This window comes from Oncorhynchus mykiss, chromosome 9, assembly GCF_013265735.2.
Source record: "Oncorhynchus mykiss isolate Arlee chromosome 9, USDA_OmykA_1.1, whole genome shotgun sequence".
NCBI classification, from domain to species: Eukaryota; Metazoa; Chordata; class Actinopteri; order Salmoniformes; family Salmonidae; genus Oncorhynchus; species Oncorhynchus mykiss.
The window spans coordinates 35,088,860-35,108,447 of record NC_048573.1 but is presented as its reverse complement, the minus strand read 5'-3'; the positions used below and the strand labels follow the sequence as shown (position 1 = coordinate 35,108,447).

Below are 19,588 nucleotides of genomic sequence, written 5' to 3'. Positions count from 1 at the left end.
TAAAGGACACAGACTGCATACAAGTGCTTTATAATACAAAGGCAGGCTAACCATCAAGAGATATTCAAACCAACAAACAGCTTCTAATTGACCAAATACAGTCGTCCATTTTTAGAATATCTTTACATACCTGATTCAGAGTACATTAACATATTTCCCATGAATCATCAGGTCCATTTCAGAAATATAAACACAATATCACATTCCTCACTGCAGAGGTTTCTCATAAATGTCTCTTTTGTACAAGAAAAAGGCAGCAATTTATTCCTTGACAAGTTCCTATTAGTTACATAGTAAAATTCTGTGCAGGCGGTGGCCGGCAGGTTATATTCTTCTTTAAATGTCATTTTTTTACAGTACCATGGAAAAAACAGTGATAAAAGAATGCATTGGTTGTAGTTTTTCCTATATCATTTTAGATGTTTTGTGAAACATAAAACATAAAATATACAGAAAAACAAGGTTAAAGCTGCAGTCATACTCCAGTGGTGTGAAAGCATGGCAGATACTTATGTATCGGAACTTTCCATATGTTACCATCACAACAACTTACCTTACATGATTACATCATCACCTCATTTCCTTGGACAGGGAGAGGAAGAGAGGAATTAATCCCATTTCACCTGTATGGGATCAGTGGGCCATTGATCTATATTTTCTATTGAATCTTCAAGCCAATCAGATGTGGTGGTTTAGCTTTCCTCACGTCTACATCGGTATATAGGATCAATTCATTCTAGGACTGTGGTTACATTCAAACCATTTGACCTCTCTTAGTCAACCTCTCCATGTTGCTTATAACTGTGAAACAGGTTTCATGTTACAGGCTCCCAGTCAGTTAACATGTTGCTTCTACTTTCCTCTGAATAGGAATACAAAACTTTGTTGAATTTTATTTCCACCACAGGCAGTCTACTCAGACACCTCTGACTGAGAGAAGAGGAGATGGATGTTAGTTTCCCTCTTTGGCGATTCTACAGCAAATCCAGCAGGGATAACAATGATTCTTATTTTCAGGTTATGGGGCATATAACTTGGTCCTTTAAGCTTTAACCAAGCTTCGTTGTGGTATGTGCCAATTGAAAATAAATACCAGGACAAATGCAAAAAGGTTGATTTCAAATATATTATTTCTAAAATTACTATTGGTTATAAAAATGTGAGTTTGCCTTTACTCTGTATGATATTCATTTAGGTATGCACACTGCAGTTGTCCATAAAATGTCACTACTACCAACATCTTGTGCTATAGTTTGCTTTATAAAGCAATTCTGAGGTGGAAAATGACATCAAAAACATAAAAAAAAGCCCACCATGAAGTACCAGTTACCACAGTAAGGAGCATGTTTGAAACCTCAGAGGGAACACATACAGTCGCTAGTGAAAGTCTACACACCTCTGGCAGTCGTCACGTTTTTGCTAACAACATTTGTATCTAAAAAGGGATTACATTCGATTTTCTTTTCTATAGATCTACACAACCTACTAAACATTTTTTTTAAACCTTTTGCGACTAGGGGGCAGTATTTAAATTTTGGGATAAAAACGTTCACATTTTAAACGGGATATTTTGTCACGACAAGATGCTCGACTATGCATATAATTGACAGCTTTGGATAGAAAACACTCTGACATTTCCAAAACTGCAAAGATATTGTCTGTGAGTGCAACAGAACTGATGTTACAGGCGAAACCCAGATAAAAATCCAATCAGGAAGTGCCGCATTTTTTTACACCGCTTCATGCCAATGACTCCTTATATGACTGTGAATGGGCTACGAATGAGCTTACACTTTCTACGTATTCCCCAAGGTGTCTACAGCATTGCAACGTCTTTTTACGCAATTATGTTGAAGAATAGCCGTAAGGGACCACATTGAGCAAGTGGTCACATGATGGCTCCCGCAGAAAATCTTGCGTAAAGTACTGAGGTAGCCATTTTTCCAATCGCTTCTTATAAGAAACCAATTGTCCCGATGGATATATTATCGAATAGATATGTGAAAAACACCTTAAGGATTGATTCTAAACAACGTTTGCCATGTTTCTGTCGATATAATGAAGCTAATTTGAAAAAAAGTTTGGCGTTGTAGTGACCGCATTTTCCGGTCGATTTCTCGGCCAAACGTGATGAACAAACGGGAGCTATTTCGCCTACAAAATAATATTTTTGAAAAAAAGGAACATTTGCTATCTAACTGGGAGTCTCCTGAGTGAAAACATCCAAAGTTCTTCAAAGGTAAATGATTTAATTTGATTGCTTTTCTTATTTTCGTGAAAATGTTGCCTGCTGCCAGCAGAGCCTAGCATAGCATTATGCCATGATAAACTTACACAAATGCTTGTCTAGCGTTGGCTGTAAAGCATATTTTGAAAATCTGAGATGACAGTGTGATTAACAAAAGGCTAAGCTGTGTCTCAACATATTTCATTTGTGATTTTCATGAATAGATTTTCTAGGAAGATGTATGTCCGCTGCGTTATGCTAATTAGTTTGAGGCGATGATTACGTTCCCGGATCCGGGTTTTGAGAGTCACAAGAATTATTAAGTGAAAGAAATATTATAGAACATAAAAACAGAATAATTTTGAATAAGATTTTACCAACTCTTAGGGCAACATAGCTCCATTGTTTTTGTCAAAATTGCTCAAGCTCAGTAAATTTGGTTGGGAACCATTGGTGGAAAGTAATATTCAAACTTTGTCTGTGATTTTAAAGACTATTTAAGTCAGGACTAAGACTGGATCACTCAACACCTCCTGAAAAGCCAGTCTGGTGTGTCTACCACTAATTACCTCTAGGTTTTCAGAAGACTTTTCTCAGACTTTTGACCTGTGCTTTGCTCCTTTCATATATTTTTTTTGATCCTGACAACCCCATTTCCTGTCAGTGACAAGCATACCCATTACATGATGCTGCCACCACAATACTTGAAAATACAGAGGATCAACAACATTGCATTCATTCCACATTAGTGGCCAGTATGATGAAGTGAAAAGAAGGAAACCTATGTTAAAACATCCACACCAGGCCTCCCGGGTGGCGCAGTGGTTAAGGGTGCTGTACTGCAGTGCCAGCTGTGCCATCAGAGACTCTGGGTACGCGCCTAAGCTCTGTCATAACCGGCTGCGACCGGGAGGTCTGTGGTGCGACGCACAATTGGCATAGTGTCGTCCGGGTTAGGGAGGGCTTGGCCGATAGGGATATCCTTGTCTCATCGTGCACCAGTGACTCCTGTGGTGGGCCGGGCGCAGTGCACGCTAGCCAAGGTTGCCAGGTGCACAGTGTTTCCTCCGACACATTGGTGCGGCTGGCTTCCGGGTTGGATGCGCCCTGTGTTAAGAAGCAGTGCGGCTTGGTTGGGTTGTGTATCAGACGACGCATGACTTTCAACCTTCGTCTCTCCCGAGCCCGTACGGGAGTGGTAGCGATGAGACAAGATAGTAGCTAGTAAACAATTGGATACCATGAAAAAGGGGTAAAAAATTCAACAACAAAAAACATCCACACCAAATCATCAATTATGTTTGCAACAAGGCTGTTAAATAATACTGCAAGACAAAACAGCAAATACATTCACTTTTTGGACAAAAAAAAAAATGCTGATTTGAATCAAATCTAATGCAACACAGAGGAAAACTCTCTCTGTATTATCAAGTATTGTGGTGGCAGCATCATGTTATGGGTAAGCTTGTCACTGGCAGGGATTGGGGAGTTTGTCAGGATAAAAAAAGCCCAGGTAAAAACCTGCCGTAGTTTTCTGAAAACCTAACCCTGGGACAGAGTTTTATTTGTCAGCGGGACATTTACACACATTTTAATACCAAAGACCCGCCAGGAGGGCTTTCGAAGAGGTGTAAAGTGTGAGTTTTCCAGTCTCAGTGCTGACTTAAATTTGCTTGAAAATCCGAGACAAGCCTGAAATATTGCTGGCCATCAATGATTCCCAACCACATTTACTGAGCTTGAGCAATTTTGACAAAAACAATGGATATACGTTGCGCTAAGAGTCATGCAATCAATAAAACATATTTGGAAGGGGGGGGGGGGGGGGGTGTTCTATAATTTTTCTTTCACTTCGAAAATGTGGAGTAGGTTTTGTAGATAATTGTTCTACCAATCTAATTTAATAAATGTTTGGATTGCATTTCGAGGCAGCAAAATGTGAAGACTGTGCAAGTGGTGTGTAGTCTTTCACTAGCGACTGTATGTGTTCCCTCTGAGGTTCCAAACAGAGATGCCCAAAAAAAGCTAAATCGCCATTTGTGATGTGATAGGCACATACACATACCTTCACTACAGTATTAACAACTGCCGTAATGCTCAAAATAATGTGAACAGAAGCAAAACATACAGTACAAACAAAAAAAAGATTGTACTCCTGCTGTGGTATGAATCTCTGTCCCGGATCACAAGTAGTCAAATCAATGAATCAATCAACCAGGCGATTGGATAAATCACGAGTTAATCTCCTTAGAAGTCCAAGTCCAGTGTATGTGCTGTGGCCTACACAGGTTGAGGGGTGAGAGGCCAGGGTCCAGGCTCTGTCCACTCAGATGCTGAGGTCCTTCGGGATCTCTTTGTAAAGCCTTCTCATAGGCACGGGGAACTGGTTCTGGGCGCGACCTACTCCGTTGTTGTGTCCTGCTGCTTTGTTGTGTCCTGCTGTGTTGTTGTGTCCTGCTGTGTTGTTGTGTCCTGCTGCGTTGTTGCAGTGTCCTGCTGCGTTGTAGCCTGTGTGGTTGTGAGTGGAGGCATTGTTCTTCAGTGTACTGCAGTAGTTCAGCTCCTCCCTGCTATAGCTGCTGTCTGGAGATGAATCTCTCTCTGACCTGTACCGTCTCTCTGGCGTTCCGTTCATCCCATACCTCTCCTCCCTCGTCTCAACCGGCGAGTCCCTCAGGAGGTTGCCGTTCTTCAGGCTGCCTCTGTCAGGAGTCCACCCCCTGGAAAGAGACAGGGAGGAAGCCCTTTTGTTCAGGCGCTCTGGGGTGGTGGCCTCTAAGTAGGCTCGGCCCAGGGTCTGTGGTTCCCTCAGGAGCCTGCGGTCGTAGAGTGGTTGTTCAGGAGTAGCCGCATGACTGATGAAACCTCCGTCCTCGCTCTCCTTTTCGGGTGTGCGGCCTCGGTGTGCTCGCTCAACCCTGCGGTCCATGGACTTGGCCCGCCGTCGGTCAGGGGAGGCTTTATGTTTACGGGTGGGCGAACGGTCGAGGGAGCCGCGGCGTGGTCGACTGTACCTCGGGTCTAGAGTACTGCTACTAGCGGAGAGCTCCCGCTCTCGTTCTGTAGCTGCCACTGCAGCTGCAGCCTTCTTCCTAGAGCTGTCCTTACGCAGAGTCTTTAATAGTTTTGAGATGCCGCTCTCTGACTCTGACTTGTTGACTTTGCGTCCCCGGCTCTTCTTATTGTTGCCGCCACTGTTTTCAGGGTAGTGTTGGCTGGGGGTGGTATGGCTGTGGTTGTTGTTCCAGGTGTGATGGTGGTGGGGGTTAAAGTGCTGGCCCTGGTGCTCCATCCTGTCCCTGTCTCGGCCCTGCGCAGCATCCTTGTGGCGTGATGGTTTGTGAAGGTCTTGTGGATAACTTGACTCCGATGAGGTGTGATATCGGCTGTTTGGTGGCAGGGTTCTCACTTCCGGAGAGTTTTGTGCCCCGGGTGTGGGAGAGTGCCCGTCATGGCTGGAGTCTGTATGAAAACAAAGGAAGAACATGAGAGACATTCTCAGACTGGATGGAGTTTAAACTAACTAAATAATATAAGCTTGGTAGCTAAGACAGTTCTCAGAAATTGCTTGAATCAATACAGATACAAGCAATACAGATATTGGTATTTAGTCAATACAGATATTTTTATGGAAACCATGTACTGCCATGCACTTCCATAAACAGTGACTTGTTTGAAAATTGGGACAATAAATATACTGGGGAAAAAGGGTAGTATTAAATATTCAAATTTGTACACAAATGACTTACTTTGATCCTCAAAATCAAAGTAAACAATTGCTACAGTATATTTTCAATGGGAGCATTGGGTTGCTACATGTAGGTGGCAGCAACACAACAAGTGCAAAACATTGCAAGTGGAGGGTTGGTGTTATCAATGACACAACAAGCAGCTATGACGTTAAAATAAAAATAATTTAAAAAGTCGATTATCATCGTTTGGGAATGGGAACTGCAGAAAAACAAAGAGCCTGAGAGAGGAGAAAACAAAAAACTGGAGAGTATTCTGCCCATGACTCTGCCCAATTAGTGGTTGTTATGGTAGCAGCAGGAGGCGAGCAGTGACATGAATCCTTCCAGAGGCGGGAGGAGGAGAAGCAGTGCATTCAGTGTGAATGGGTTCACATGGGTCATGAAAGCACAGTGCAGGTTGAGGAGTGAGCCAGGCCACACAGAACCAAACACATACCCATGGAGGTGCAGGTAGTGGGAGAGGAGGAAATGGTAGGGGGAGATGGATTAAGTAGGTGAGAGATGTTGGGGTGGAGGGTAAACAGTTAGGAGGGTGGGTTGGAACAGACTTGGCTACAAACCGTGGTCTGATTTTGGCCCATTAGGTAGAAACAGGGCTCTCCCATCTTGTCATTTCTCATAGTACCAACAGCGAGATGAGGAGCCATCATCGCTGGAGGGAGGAGGAAGAACCCAGAGAAAAGAAGTGGGGAGGAAAGAGACAGCAAAAAAATAAACAAAAATAGAGACAACAGAGGGCTTAGATCCTCAATAGAGATAAGAAAAATAAATGTAGTTGGTTCAGTTGACAAGTTTTTCTGTCAGGCACAGAAAAGGAAAACCTATGAAATTGACGGCTGAGTGGGATCCTTTGACCTTCTCGGCAGAAATAAGGAGAAACAATCCCAGATTAGGAGTGAGCAGAACATACATTATTTGGACAATAACAAGACTTGATTTATACAGGAAGAGGAACATTACATACTATGGCCAATGAAGGTTGTGAGTTTCATTGTCCTTGGTATCCACATCACCAGTGAACTATCCTGGTCCAAACATACCAAGACAGTTGTGAAGAGGGCACAACAACACCTTTTCCCCCTCAGGAGAGGCATGGGTCCCCAGATCCTGAAAAAGTTCTACAGCTGCACCATCGAGAGCATCCCGACCAGTTGCATCACTACCTGGTCTGGCAACTGCTCTGCATCTGACCATAAGGCACTACAGAGGGTAATGTGTATGGCCCAGTACATCACTGGGGCCAAGCTTCCTGACATCCAGGAACTATATACTAGGCGGTGTCAGAGGAAGGCCCAAAGAACTGTCAAAGACTCCAGTCACCCAAGTCATAGACTGTTCTCTCTCCTACCGCATGACAAGCGATAACGGAGCACCAAGTCTAGGACCAAAAGGCTCCTTAACAGCTTCTACCCTCAAGCTGAACAATTAATCAAATGACCACCCAAACTATTTACATCTATGCATTGTCACTTTACAAATGACCTCAACTAACCTGTACCCCCACACATTGACCCGGTACCGGTACCCCTTGTATATATCATTATTATTATGTAAATATCTTGTATTACTTTTTGATTACATTTATTTTTCTTTAGTTTATTTACTAAATATTTTCTTAACTCAATTCCTTGAACTGCATTGTTGGTTAAGGGCTTGTAAGTAAGCGTTTCACGGTAATGTTGTATTCGGTGCGTGTGACAAATAAAATTGGATTTGATTTGCTCACAGCAACAATAAACTGCAGACTACAGTGTCTGTCCTGTGTGTGGGGCCTAGTCAGAGTCAGTAATGTTAGTCATAGTATGGAGGGAACCTGTATCACATCACATCTCCACACACCATATTCAGGTACAGATCCATCGCCCCTCTTGAGGACCAGGTGTGCCCTCCGGCCACCATTCTTGATCAGCTCGATGGCCCGTGCGTGCTTCATGTTCTTTGTGCTCTCGCCGTTGATCTCCAGGATCTCATCTCCCACCTTTGTGTGCAGAGAGAGAGGAGGGAGGAGATTTATTGAGACAACCAGATAATTGATCCCAGGCAAGCTGAACTGTCTGTTTGTCAGAAATATTAGAATCCAAGTGCAACAGAGTGACAGGCCTCCAATAGTTGATATGATTTTTTCATGGAGCATACCCTCATCTTGCCATTCCTGCCAGCCGCCCCGTCCTCAGCCAGCCTCAACACATATAGGTCCATGTTGTACTCCCGTCCTCCTCTCAGGCTGAACCCAAAGCCTTTACTGTCCCGCTCCAGATCCACAGAGTAGAACTCGGCATCCTGAGAGAGTGAGAGACAGAAAGAAAGAAAAGTACATATTTACAGAGCAGATGTGCAAATACCCACAACTCATGGGCCAACAGGGGTGTCATGAAGTGTGTACTAAATTCAGGACTAATCAAGTCACATCCAGCAAAAACTCAGATAATAATATAAACCATTTAGCAGACACTTTTATCCAAAGTAACTTACAGTCATGCGTGCATACATTTTTACATATGGGTGGTCCCAGGAATTGAAACCACAACCCTGTCGTTACAAGCACCATGCTCTACCAACAGAGCTACAAAGGACCACACAAAATGAACAGGAGGTACAATACCCTGGAACCAATGAATAATTATTGCTGCCTGTGCAGAACACGAAGAAAGGGCACTGCAATGGCTGGACACAGGCTTACTGCACTCATCAAAAGTTTGGCTGTGGTACTGTCTCTCTTCCGTCCTCTTTTATTGATTATCTGATTCATTGATTGATTGCTTTGATGCTTTGAATGAAAATCTTTATCTCAGATTGAAGCTGCACTGTGTGTTGTTGTGAAGTAATGAATTACTGATTGCTTCCTTCTTTGGTGATTGATTGAAACAGACCGATAGAACATGTCTGTCTTTACAGTACCTGTGAGGGCTGAGCTTGTGTTGGAGGAGGTGGAGGAGGAGCCTGTTTCGACTTTGAGTTGTTCCTGGAAAATGTAATCATTCATATGAACACACAGATATGAAAATAAATAATATTCATATAGAAGTCATCTTTCATGCAATTGATAATATTTTACATTTGATTTAATCAAAAGCCTGTTTATTGATTGAGATCTTCATGGAAACTAACCGAGGCTCCGTGGCAGTTTGGGGTGTGTGCGTGGTGGTGATGGTGGCAATCTTCTCAGCGTTGGTCAACAGAGACGCGTTGGAGGACTCTGTGGAACCACAGTAGAGGATTGTGGGTAGAGGTCATAACTTCTAATCTATGAGTAATACATGGATTTTGGTAAGATGGCTTCTATCTTAGAGAAAAAACAAATGCGTCTGCTGTTAAATGATCTAAAATCGCTATTCTGCTAAACAATGTGTTTTGAGCCATAACTGATTCTTGGTCAGGATTGCTGTCTTTGACAACACATTTCCATACAAGAGTATTGCTCTCCAGAAAACACAGTCTTACCTCAAGGCTGCTCTGTTCAACCTGATGCTAATTGCCTACAATGTTGTCATCTACAATGTTGCTCACCGACACAGACAACACCAGTTCCACTCTACACAGGAACATCAAATCAAAACAAGCCTCTCTGCTTCCATCGTTCTGTTTTTCTTTAAATTCCAGGGGTAATTGTCCTTCCTTTCTTGCTGCACCACAAGCCACAACACGGCAGTTCACATTAGTCATCATAGACATTGGTTACTTATAGATGGAATGGGGTTCTGCCTGAAGTTAGCAAGAGCACCAGCCTGACTCATTCATCCCTCTCTCCCTCGCTACCCTGACAGCCCTGCCTGCCTTCCCCCATGATCACAAAGCTGTCTGGGGGACACAACCTGAACGGTTCAACCACAAATATCGCCACACAAAATTACACAGCCTAGTTGGGGAAGGTTGTGGCTGCATGGGTTCTATCTAGAGTTGTTCTACCATGAGAGAAAACAGTAGGCTATAAATAGATGCTATCATTGTGGTTGTTAAAACAAACTGCCATGCTTTATTTAATGACTGGTTTTGCATTTTCTCCTCCTTTGTGTGTGTGTGCGCCTGGCTCTCCTCCCATCTTAATGAAGCTACATTTTACCAGCTTTTCTGGAGAGCCCTTTAGAGGCAGAGCAGCAAACCTAGCACGCGCACGCACACACACACACACACGCACACGCACACGCACACGCACACGCACACACAGCTCATTGGTCCACAAGTCTCTCAGCCAATGACAGGCCATTCTAGGGGCTGGCTGTATTGTTGTTCTGGGACATGGCACAACTCAACACATTCCTACTCATGGGGATAGAGCCAATTTCCTGTCACAGCCTGTTCCTGCCAAAACCAGTATTACGTATGCATTTCCTGCCACCTTGTTCCATCCAGACTGAGGAGATTAACACTGATAGGAAACAGTGATTACACAGAAAACACATTTCACTGAGTTGATCATCTATTCATTTCAAAATGGCAGCTATTACCAAACTGGGAGAACGCAGTACATCCAAATGACATTATCAGTCTGCCTATTATACACTGTACAATCAACACACACATACTTATCAGCTTGCCCTCCCCAAATTCTAACCTTAACCATAAAAGGGGGGAAAGGTAAAACTGACTAGAGATACATATCTAGTGGCATCACCTCCCTACTCATTCACAGTCCCAACCCTCTCCCAGTTTGAAGCCAGGGCAGGGAGCATGGCCTCTCATAGCGCTAGATAGCTCCCCAGGTTGATAGAAAGTGCTTCTGCCAGCGCAGAGCAGTGATGCCCATTGACTCCAACTAGAACTATGAATAAGTCACCTCCCTACTGCATTATAAAACAGAAAGCCTCAAAGTCTTACCATCACCAGGAATGATCCTCAGAGAGACTGTGTTCCCGGCCTCCTTGATCAGGTTGACGATGTCCGAGTGGGACTTGTTGGTAATGGAGCAGCCGTTGACGGACAAGATGCGGTCGCCCACCTTCAGCTTCCCACAGCGGTCCGCAGGGCTCCCCTCGATGATGCGCCCTATTTTGTGGGGCATGGCCACACATGCATTGCCAGCTTTGATGTTAATGTGTAGTGTGTGTGTTTGTGTGATTTGGTTATTGATTATGTAATTTGATTATGAGAAAAGAAAGGGAAGGAAAAAAAGAGAGAAAAGAAGGCAAAGAGTTAAAAACTTCTTAGGGCTAGGAGGCAGTATTCGGAAGTTCGGATGACTGACGTGCCCAAAGTAAACTGCCTGTTACTCAGGCCCAGAAGCTAGGATATGCATATAGTTGGTAGCATAGGATAGAAAACACCCTGCAGTTTGAATGTTTGTGAGTATAACAGAACTGATATGGCAGGCGAAAACCCATGGAGAATCCATCCAGAATTTTTTGTTGTTGTTGTGACCACCCATTGAAATGCCTGTCTATGGGAAAATCAAAGGAAATCCTCACAGATTGCAGTTCCTATTGCTTCCACTAGATGACAACAGTCTTTAGAAAGGGTTTCAGGCTTGTTTTTCGAAAAATGAGCTCGAATTTGTAGTTTTTCAAGGTGGCTCTCATTTTGACTGTAGTGTTGTGGTGTCCGTGGATGAGGGCGTGCACTTCGTTATTTATCTCCGGTATTGAACACACTACTCTACGTCTTAAATTTGATTGTTTATTTACATATTAGGGTACCTGAGTATTGATTAGAAACAATGTTTGACTTTGTAACGCCTCTGCTAGTTTGGAAAATGTTTTTAATGCTTTTATACGTGGGCGCTGTCCTCAGATAATCGCATGGTATGCCTTTGCCGTAAAGCCTTTTTAAAATCTGACAAAACGGCTGAATTAACATGAAGTTAAGCTTTTAAATGATGTATGACACTTGTATTTTCATGAATGTTTAATATTATGATTTTTGTATTTTGAATTTCGCGCTCTGCAATTTCACCGGATGTTATCGAGGTGGGTCGCTAGTGGCACGTCTAGCCCAAAGAGGTTTTTAAATCATCCAAATCACCATAGGCCATTCACCCAGCCAACCGTGGCACTGGAAACTTGGTGCAATCACGGAGTATGCATCCGGATCACAGCTTACATCCCTAGTGGTGGACAGACTTATATTGTGTGGTCATTAAGGAATTCATGGACTCTGTTTTTGCCTCTGCTGTCATCCACTGCTCCCCTGATGCGTTAATCATTGGGACTTAAATCACCTGGAACTGGTCAGGGCCCTTTGTGGCCCCTGCTCAGCAGGCTATCAATGACCTTGACATGGCCTTACGACTGTCTTCCCCTTCCCCTCAGCACCAGGGACCACTGGGGAGGATGCAGCCTTTGCCACAGCGGAGTGGTTAGATGCTGGACGTGTCATTTGGTTTCTGACCCTTGTAACGGCTCAGAGAACGAGATGTATTACTAAAGAGTGATACTCAGAAATCTCAGGCTTCTCACCTATGTCAAGAGAGAATGCACACTTTATCAGAGAGGCTACAGACAGAGACATGCTAGCATTTCATGGGACTGTTTGCATACTGCGTGCTACACAAGCAAAGCAATACAAGCTGAGTGACAGCGTTCAATATAGCACATCTTGTTTACAGAGCAGCTCTGAACAGACTCTAGGGAGCTTTCTCTCTCTCTCTCTCTCCCTCCCTCCCTCCCTCCCTCCCTCCCTCCCTCCCTCCCTCATCCATATTTATCACATCACCTTGTGCGTCAAGCTCCCCTCCCTTCTTCTTGATTAAAAACTGCCCTTGTGTCCTGCCACTCTATCCAAATAATGAGATATGGGACATTACTGGGTGTGACAAAAACCCAGGATTTAATACCCATTCTGCTGATCACAACACCAGCGCACAGCAGCTCACAATGGTGGGATGGGCTGGAGGGAGAAAAGGGGTTTGCATAGTATGATGTATGGGAGAGGGATAAAGCCAGTGCAAAGCTCTTTGTCCGTCACAATACCCAAACATCTATGGCCCTCTCAGGCAAAATAATAATCCATAGATTGATCACAAATGGATGGAGGTGCACTATTTAATATTAATAATATCAATATTTACTCTTATGTCTCTCTCTATGTTGGACCTCCACTGGCGGTCGGGGAGATCTGGTAGAGAAGCATCTCCATCAGCACATTAATTCATCCCATCCCCACAATGAGACGGGAAGAAACTCTCAAATGATACCCACATGGGGCTCTGGTCTGGTCAGAAGCAATGCACTACATGGGGAACATAGAGGTCTGGCAAGAAGTAGTGCACTGCATGGAGAATATAGGGGTCTGGCCAGAAGTAGTGCGCTACATGGAGAATATCTGGTATAATTTGAGACACAACCAGAGACAGTTGAGACAGAAGTGTCACTGAGTCTGAGGATCCAGCTGCAGACAGTGCAGATGAGCACATTCAGGTCGCTCATAAAGAAAGACATCAAGTGTCAGTGGGATATCTCCTGCTTGTATAAATGATACGTAAACAACCTCTACTTCTACCTTCTATTTTATGGGGCTTCAACTATAGCTCAGAGGATCAATGGAACTGGGTCCATTGCACTGCACAGTAGCTAACAAAACATTAATTTTGAATTGAAGTAATATATACAGTACCAGTCAAAAGTTTGGACAACTACTCATTCAAAGGTTTTTCTATATTTGTATTATTTTCGACATTGTAGAATAGTAGTGAATACATCAAAACTATGAAATAACACATAGTGGAATCATGTAGTTACCAAAAAAGTGTTAAACAAATATATTTTATATTTGAGATTCTTCAAAGAAGCCACCCTCTGTCTTGATGACAGCTTTGCACACTCTCAGCATTCTCTCAACTAGCTTCACCTGGAATGCTTTTCCAACAGTCTTGAAGGAGTTCCCTCATACGAAGGAGTCCCACTAAGCGCAAACCAGGTTGGATGGCGAATCGCTCCAGAATGCTGTGTGGCCCCCCACACACACCATCACACCACCTCCTCCATGCTTCACGGTGGGGACCACACATGCGAAGATGAACCGTTCACCTACTCTGCGTCTCACAAAGACACGGCAGTTAGAACCAAAAATCTCACATCAAAGGACAGATTTTCACTGGTATAATTGGTCGTATTTCTTGGCCAAAGCAAGTCTCTTCTTCTTATTGGTGTCCTTTAGTAGTGGTTTCTTTGCAGCAATTCGACCACGAAGGCCTGATTAACGCAGTCTCATTTGAACAGTTGATGTTGAGATGTGTCTGTTACTTGAACTCTGTGAAGCATTTATTTGGGCTGCAATTTCTGAGGCTGTTAACTGTAATGAACTTATCCTCTGCAGCAGAGGTAACTCTAGGTCTTCCTTTCCTGTGACGGTCCTCACCACTTCATAGTGTTGATGTCTTCACTATTATTCTACAATGTATAATATAGTAAAAATAAAGAAAAACCCTTGAATGAGTAGGTGTGTCCAAACTTTTGACTGGTACTGTACATTTATTTATTTTTAATTTTTTTATTTCACCTTTATTTAACCAGGTAGGCAAGTTGAGAACAAGTTTTCATTTACAATTGCGACCTGGCCAAGATAAAGCAAAGCAGTTCGACACATACAACAACACAGAGTTACACATGGAGTAAAACAAACATACAGTCAATAATACAGTATAAACAAGTCTATATACGATGTGAGCAAATGAGGTGAGATAAGGGAGGTAAAGGCAAAAAGGCCATGGTGGCAAAGTAAATACAATATAGCAAGTAAAACACTGGAATGGTAGATTTGCAATGGGAGAATGTGCAAAGTAGAAATAAAAATAATGGGGTGCAAAGGAGCAAAATAAATAAATAAATTAAATACAGTAGGGAAAGAGGTAGTTGTTTGGGCTAAATTATAGGTGGACTATGTACAGGTGCAGTAATCTGTGAGCTGCTCTGACAGTTGGTGCTTAAAGCTAGTGAGGGAGATAAGTGTTTCCAGTTTCAGAGATTTTTGTAGTTCGTTCCAGTCATTGGCAGCAGAGAACTGGAAGGAGAGGCGGCCAAAGAAAGAATTGGTTTTGGGGGTGACTAGAGAGATATACCTGCTGGAGCGTGTGCTGCAGGTGGGAGATGCAATGGTGACCAGCGAGCTGAGATAAGGGGGGACTTTACCTAGCAGGGTCTTGTAGATGACATGGAGCCAGTGGGTTTGGCGACGAGTATGAAGCGAGGGCCAGCCAACGAGAGCGTACAGGTCGCAATGGTGGGTAGTATATGGGGCTTTGGTGACAAAACGGATTGCACTGTGATAGACTGCATCCAATTTGTTGAGTAGGGTATTGGAGGCTATTTTGTAAATGACATCGCCAAAGTCGAGGATTGGTAGGATGGTCAGTTTTACAAGGGTATGTTTGGCAGCATGAGTGAAGGATGCTTTGTTGCGAAATAGGAAGCCAATTCTAGATTTAACTTTGGATTGGAGATGTTTGATATGGGTCTGGAAGGAGAGTTTACAGTCTAACCAGACACCTAAGTATTTGTAGTTGTCCACGTATTCTAAGTCAGAGCCGTCCAGAGTAGTAATGTTGGACAGGCGGGTAGGTACAGGTAGCGATCGGTTGAAGAGCATGCATTTGGTTTTACTTGTATTTAAGAGCAATTGGAGGCCACGGAAGGAGAGTTGTATGGCATTGAAGCTTGCCTGGAGGGTTGTTAACACAGTGTCCAAAGAAGGGCCAGAAGTATACAGAATGGTGTCGTCTGCGTAGAGGTGATTCAGAGACTCACCAGCAGCAAGAGCGACATCATTGATGTGTACAGAGAAGAGAGTCGGTCCAAGAATTGAACCCTGTGGCACCCCCATAGAGACTGCCAGAGGTCCGGACAGCAGACCCTCCGATTTGACACACTGAACTCTATCAGAGAAGTAGTTGGTGAACCACGCAATCATTTGAGAAACCAAGGCTGTCGAGTCTACCGATGAGGATGTGGTGATTGACAGAGTCGAAAGCCTTGGCCAGATCAATGAATACGGCTGCACAGTAATGTTTCTTATTGATGGCGGTTAAGATATCATTTAGGACCTTGAGCGTGGCTGAGGTGCACCCATGACCAGCTCTGAAACCAGATTGCATAGCAGAGAAGGTATGGTGAGATTCGAAATGGTCGGTAATCTGTTTGTTGACTTGGCTTTCGAAGACCTTAGAAAGGCATGGTAGGATAGATATAGGTCTGTAGCAGTTTGGGTCAAGAGTGTCACCCCCTTTGAAGAGGGGGATGACCGCAGCTGCTTTCCAATCTTTGGGAATCTCAGACGACACGAAAGAGAGGTTGAACAGGCTAGTAATAGGGGTGGCAACAATTTTGGCAGATAATTTTAGAAAGAAAGGGTCCAGATTGTCTAGCCCGGCTGATTTGTAGGGGTCCAGATTTTGCAGCTCATTCAGAACATCAGCTGAGCAGATTTGGGAGAAGGAGAAATGGGGAAGGCTTGGGCGAGTTGTTGTGGGGGGTGCAGTGCTGTTGACCGGGGTAGGAGTAGCCAGGTGGAAAGCATGGCCAGCCGTAGAAAAATGCTTATTGAAATTCTCAATTATGGTGGATTTATCAGTCGTGACAGTGTTTCCTATCTTCAGTGCAGTGGGCAGCTGGGAGGAGGTGTTCTTATTCTCCATGGACTTTACAGTGTCCCAGAACTTTTTTGAGTTAGTGTTGCAGGAAGCAAATTTCTGCTTGAAAAAGCTAGCCTTGGCTTTTCTAACTGCCTGTGTATAATGGTTTCTAGCTTCCCTGAACAGCTGCATATCACAGGGGCTGTTCGATGCTAATGCAGAACGCCATAGGATGTTTTTGTGTTGGTTAAGGGCAGTCAGGTCTGGGGAGAACCAAGGGCTATATCTGTTCCTGGTTCTAAATTTCTTGAATGAGGCATGTTTATTTAAGATGGTTAGGAAGGAATTAAAAAAAAATATCCAGGCATCCTCTACTGACGGGATGAGATCAATATCCTTCCAGGATACCCCGGCCAGGTCGATTAGAAAGGCCTGCTCGCTGAAGTGTTTCAGGGAGCGTTTTACAGTGATGAGTGGAGGTCGTTTGACCCCTGACCCATTACGGATGCAGGCAATGAGGCAGTGATCGCTGAGATCTTGGTTGAAAACAGCAGAGGTGTATTTAGAGGGCAAGTTGGTTAGGATGATATCTATGAGGGTGCCTGTGTTTAAGGCTTTGGGGAGGTACCTGGTAGGTTCATTGATAATTTGTGTGAGGTTGAGGGCATCAAGTTTAGATTGTAGGATGGCTGGGGTGTTAAGCATGTTCCAGTTTAGGTCGCCTAGCAGCACAAGCTCTGAAGAAAGATGGGGGGCAATCAGTTCACATATGGTGTCCAGAGCACAGCTGGGGTAGAGGGTGGTCTATAGCAGGCGGCAACGGTGAGAGACTTGTTTTTAGAGAGGTGGATTTTTAAAAGTAGAAGTTCAAATTGTTTGGGTACAGACCTGGATAGTAGGACAGAACTCTGCAGGCTATCTTTGCAGTAGATTGCAACACCGCCCCCTTTGGCAGTTCTATCTTGTCTGAAAATGTTGTAGTTTGGAATTAAAATGTCTGAATTTTTGGTGGTCTTCCTAAGCCAGGATTCAGCTAGAACATCCGGGTTGGCAGAGTGTGCTAATGTTAACATGCATGAAACCAAGGCTATTACGGTTACAGAAGTCGTCAAAAGAGAGCGCCTGGGGAATAGGAGTGGAGCTAGGCACTGCAGGGCCTGGATTCACCTCTACATCGCCAGAGGAACATAGGAGGAGTAGAATAAGGGTGCGGCTAAAAGCAATAAGAATTGGTCGTCTAGAACGTCTGGAACAGAGAGTAAAAGGAGGTTTCTGGGGGCGATAAAATAGCATCAAGGTATAATGTACAGACAAAGGTAAGGTAGGATGTGAATACAGTGGAGGTAAACCTAGGTATTGAGTGATGAAGAGAGAGATATTGTCTCTAGAAACATCATTGAAACCAGGAGATGTCATTGCATGTGTGGGTGGTGGAACTAATATGTTGGATAAGGTATAATGAGCAGGACTAGAGGCTCTACAGTGAAATAAGCCAATAAACACTAACCAGAACAGCAATGGACAAGGCATATTGACATTAAGGAGAGGCATGCTCAGTCGAGTGATCAAAAGGGTCCAGTGAGTGGAGAGGTTGGTTGGGGGTCACGGCGATTTAGACAGCTAAATCGGTAGCAAGCTAGCATAGGAGCAAGCTAGCATAGGATAGAGGTCTGTTATTAGCCAACTCTTGCGTTCCGTCAGTAGATTAGTGGGTTTCCGTGTGGTAAAGGGGATTAATCCAAATCACACAACAACAACAAAAATAAAAACAATAGATATAGTTATAGAGGCCCAAGAAGAAAAATAAATAAATAAATAAAAATTAAATTAAATAAAAATTGTCCGATTGTCTATTCAGATAGCAGCCGATAAGATAGCCAACGGCTAGCAGGCCGCAGATGGGCGCCCAGGCAACGTTGCGTCGGAGGAGCCAGCCGGACAATTCCCTCGGGTAGACAACGTCGGCAGTCCAGCCGTGAAGGCCCGGTGGGGCTCCGCGTAGGCAGCAAAACGGGTCCGGATAGGTGACTGCAGCCCAGGAGTGATTGATGGAACTCTTCAGCTGGCTAGCTCCGGAACAATTGATGTTAGCTCCGGAATCGACGAAAGTCACACGGAGAGCAGCTAGCTAGCTGTGAGATCCAGGCATGGACGTCCAGAGCCAGCGGCCGAAATCCAGGGACATGGAGAGAAAAATTGGTCCAATATGTTCCGCTCCGAGCCGCGCTGCGCTGCACCGCGCCGTACAAAACTGGCGATAGATTCTCGAGCCAAAGGACAGCCGATGACCACAAACCGTGGTCAGCTGAGTACCAACAATTAGCCAGTAAATAAGCTAACTAGCTTCTGAACTAGCCCCTGAACCAGCTTCAGAGTAGCTTCTGGACCAGCTTCTGGCTAGCTCCCGGCTAGCTTCTGGCTAATTTCTGGCTAGCCTCGCGGAGGATCACAGATCTGAGGTAAATAATACTTTTTTATATAAATATAAATTGGTGAAGCGGATTGCAGGAGAGTGTTCTGAAGATGAGTTTTTGGAAAATTAAAAATGTATGTGAAAAAAAAGTTGTAAATATATATATATACGGGACACGACAGGACGAGGACAAAAATAAGTCTGAACTGCTATGCCATCTTGGCCATCTTGGCATGTACTGTAAGTAGGGGTAAAGTGACTATGCATAGATAATAAACAGAGAGTAGCAGCAGCATATGTGAAGGAATGTGATTGTGTGTGTGTGTGTGTGTGTGTGTGTGTGTGTGTGTCAGTGTAGTATGTGTGAGTGCGGGGTTAGAGTCCAGTGCGTGGCCCTGCAGTCATGGGTGAACAGGGAGTACAGGAGGGGACTAAGGACACACCTCTGACAGCCCCCAGTGTTGTTGGTCAGCGTGGCGGATGTGTTGTTGCCCCAGGATCCAGAGGGAGGTGTTAAGTCCCAGGGTCCTTAGCTAAATGATGAGCTTTGAGGGCACCATGGTGTTGAAAGCTGAGCTGTAGTCAATGAATAGCATTCTCACATAGGTGTTGATTTTGTCCAGGTGGGCAAGGGCAGTGTGAAATGCAATATGGATTGCGTCATCTGTGGATCTGTTGGGGCAGTATGCAAATTGGAG

At 44.1% G+C, this 19,588-nt stretch overlaps 1 protein-coding gene across 1 annotated transcript in view; it reads right to left on the bottom strand.

Moving 5' to 3' along the window:
* Positions 1 to 4,065: 4,065 nt before the first annotated feature.
* Positions 4,066 to 19,588, bottom strand: part of LOC110531155 (membrane-associated guanylate kinase, WW and PDZ domain-containing protein 1) — a gene marked incomplete at its 5' end in the record, with an annotated part of 158,243 nt that continues 142,720 nt past the window's right edge. The window contains 6 exons of the mRNA XM_036986939.1: positions 4,066 to 5,689; positions 7,819 to 7,957; positions 8,116 to 8,259; positions 8,878 to 8,941; positions 9,088 to 9,175; positions 10,795 to 10,998. Of these exons, the coding sequence (XP_036842834.1) occupies positions 4,554 to 5,689; positions 7,819 to 7,957; positions 8,116 to 8,259; positions 8,878 to 8,941; positions 9,088 to 9,175; positions 10,795 to 10,998 (1,775 nt within the window). The remainder of the gene's footprint in view (positions 5,690 to 7,818; positions 7,958 to 8,115; positions 8,260 to 8,877; positions 8,942 to 9,087; positions 9,176 to 10,794; positions 10,999 to 19,588) is intronic.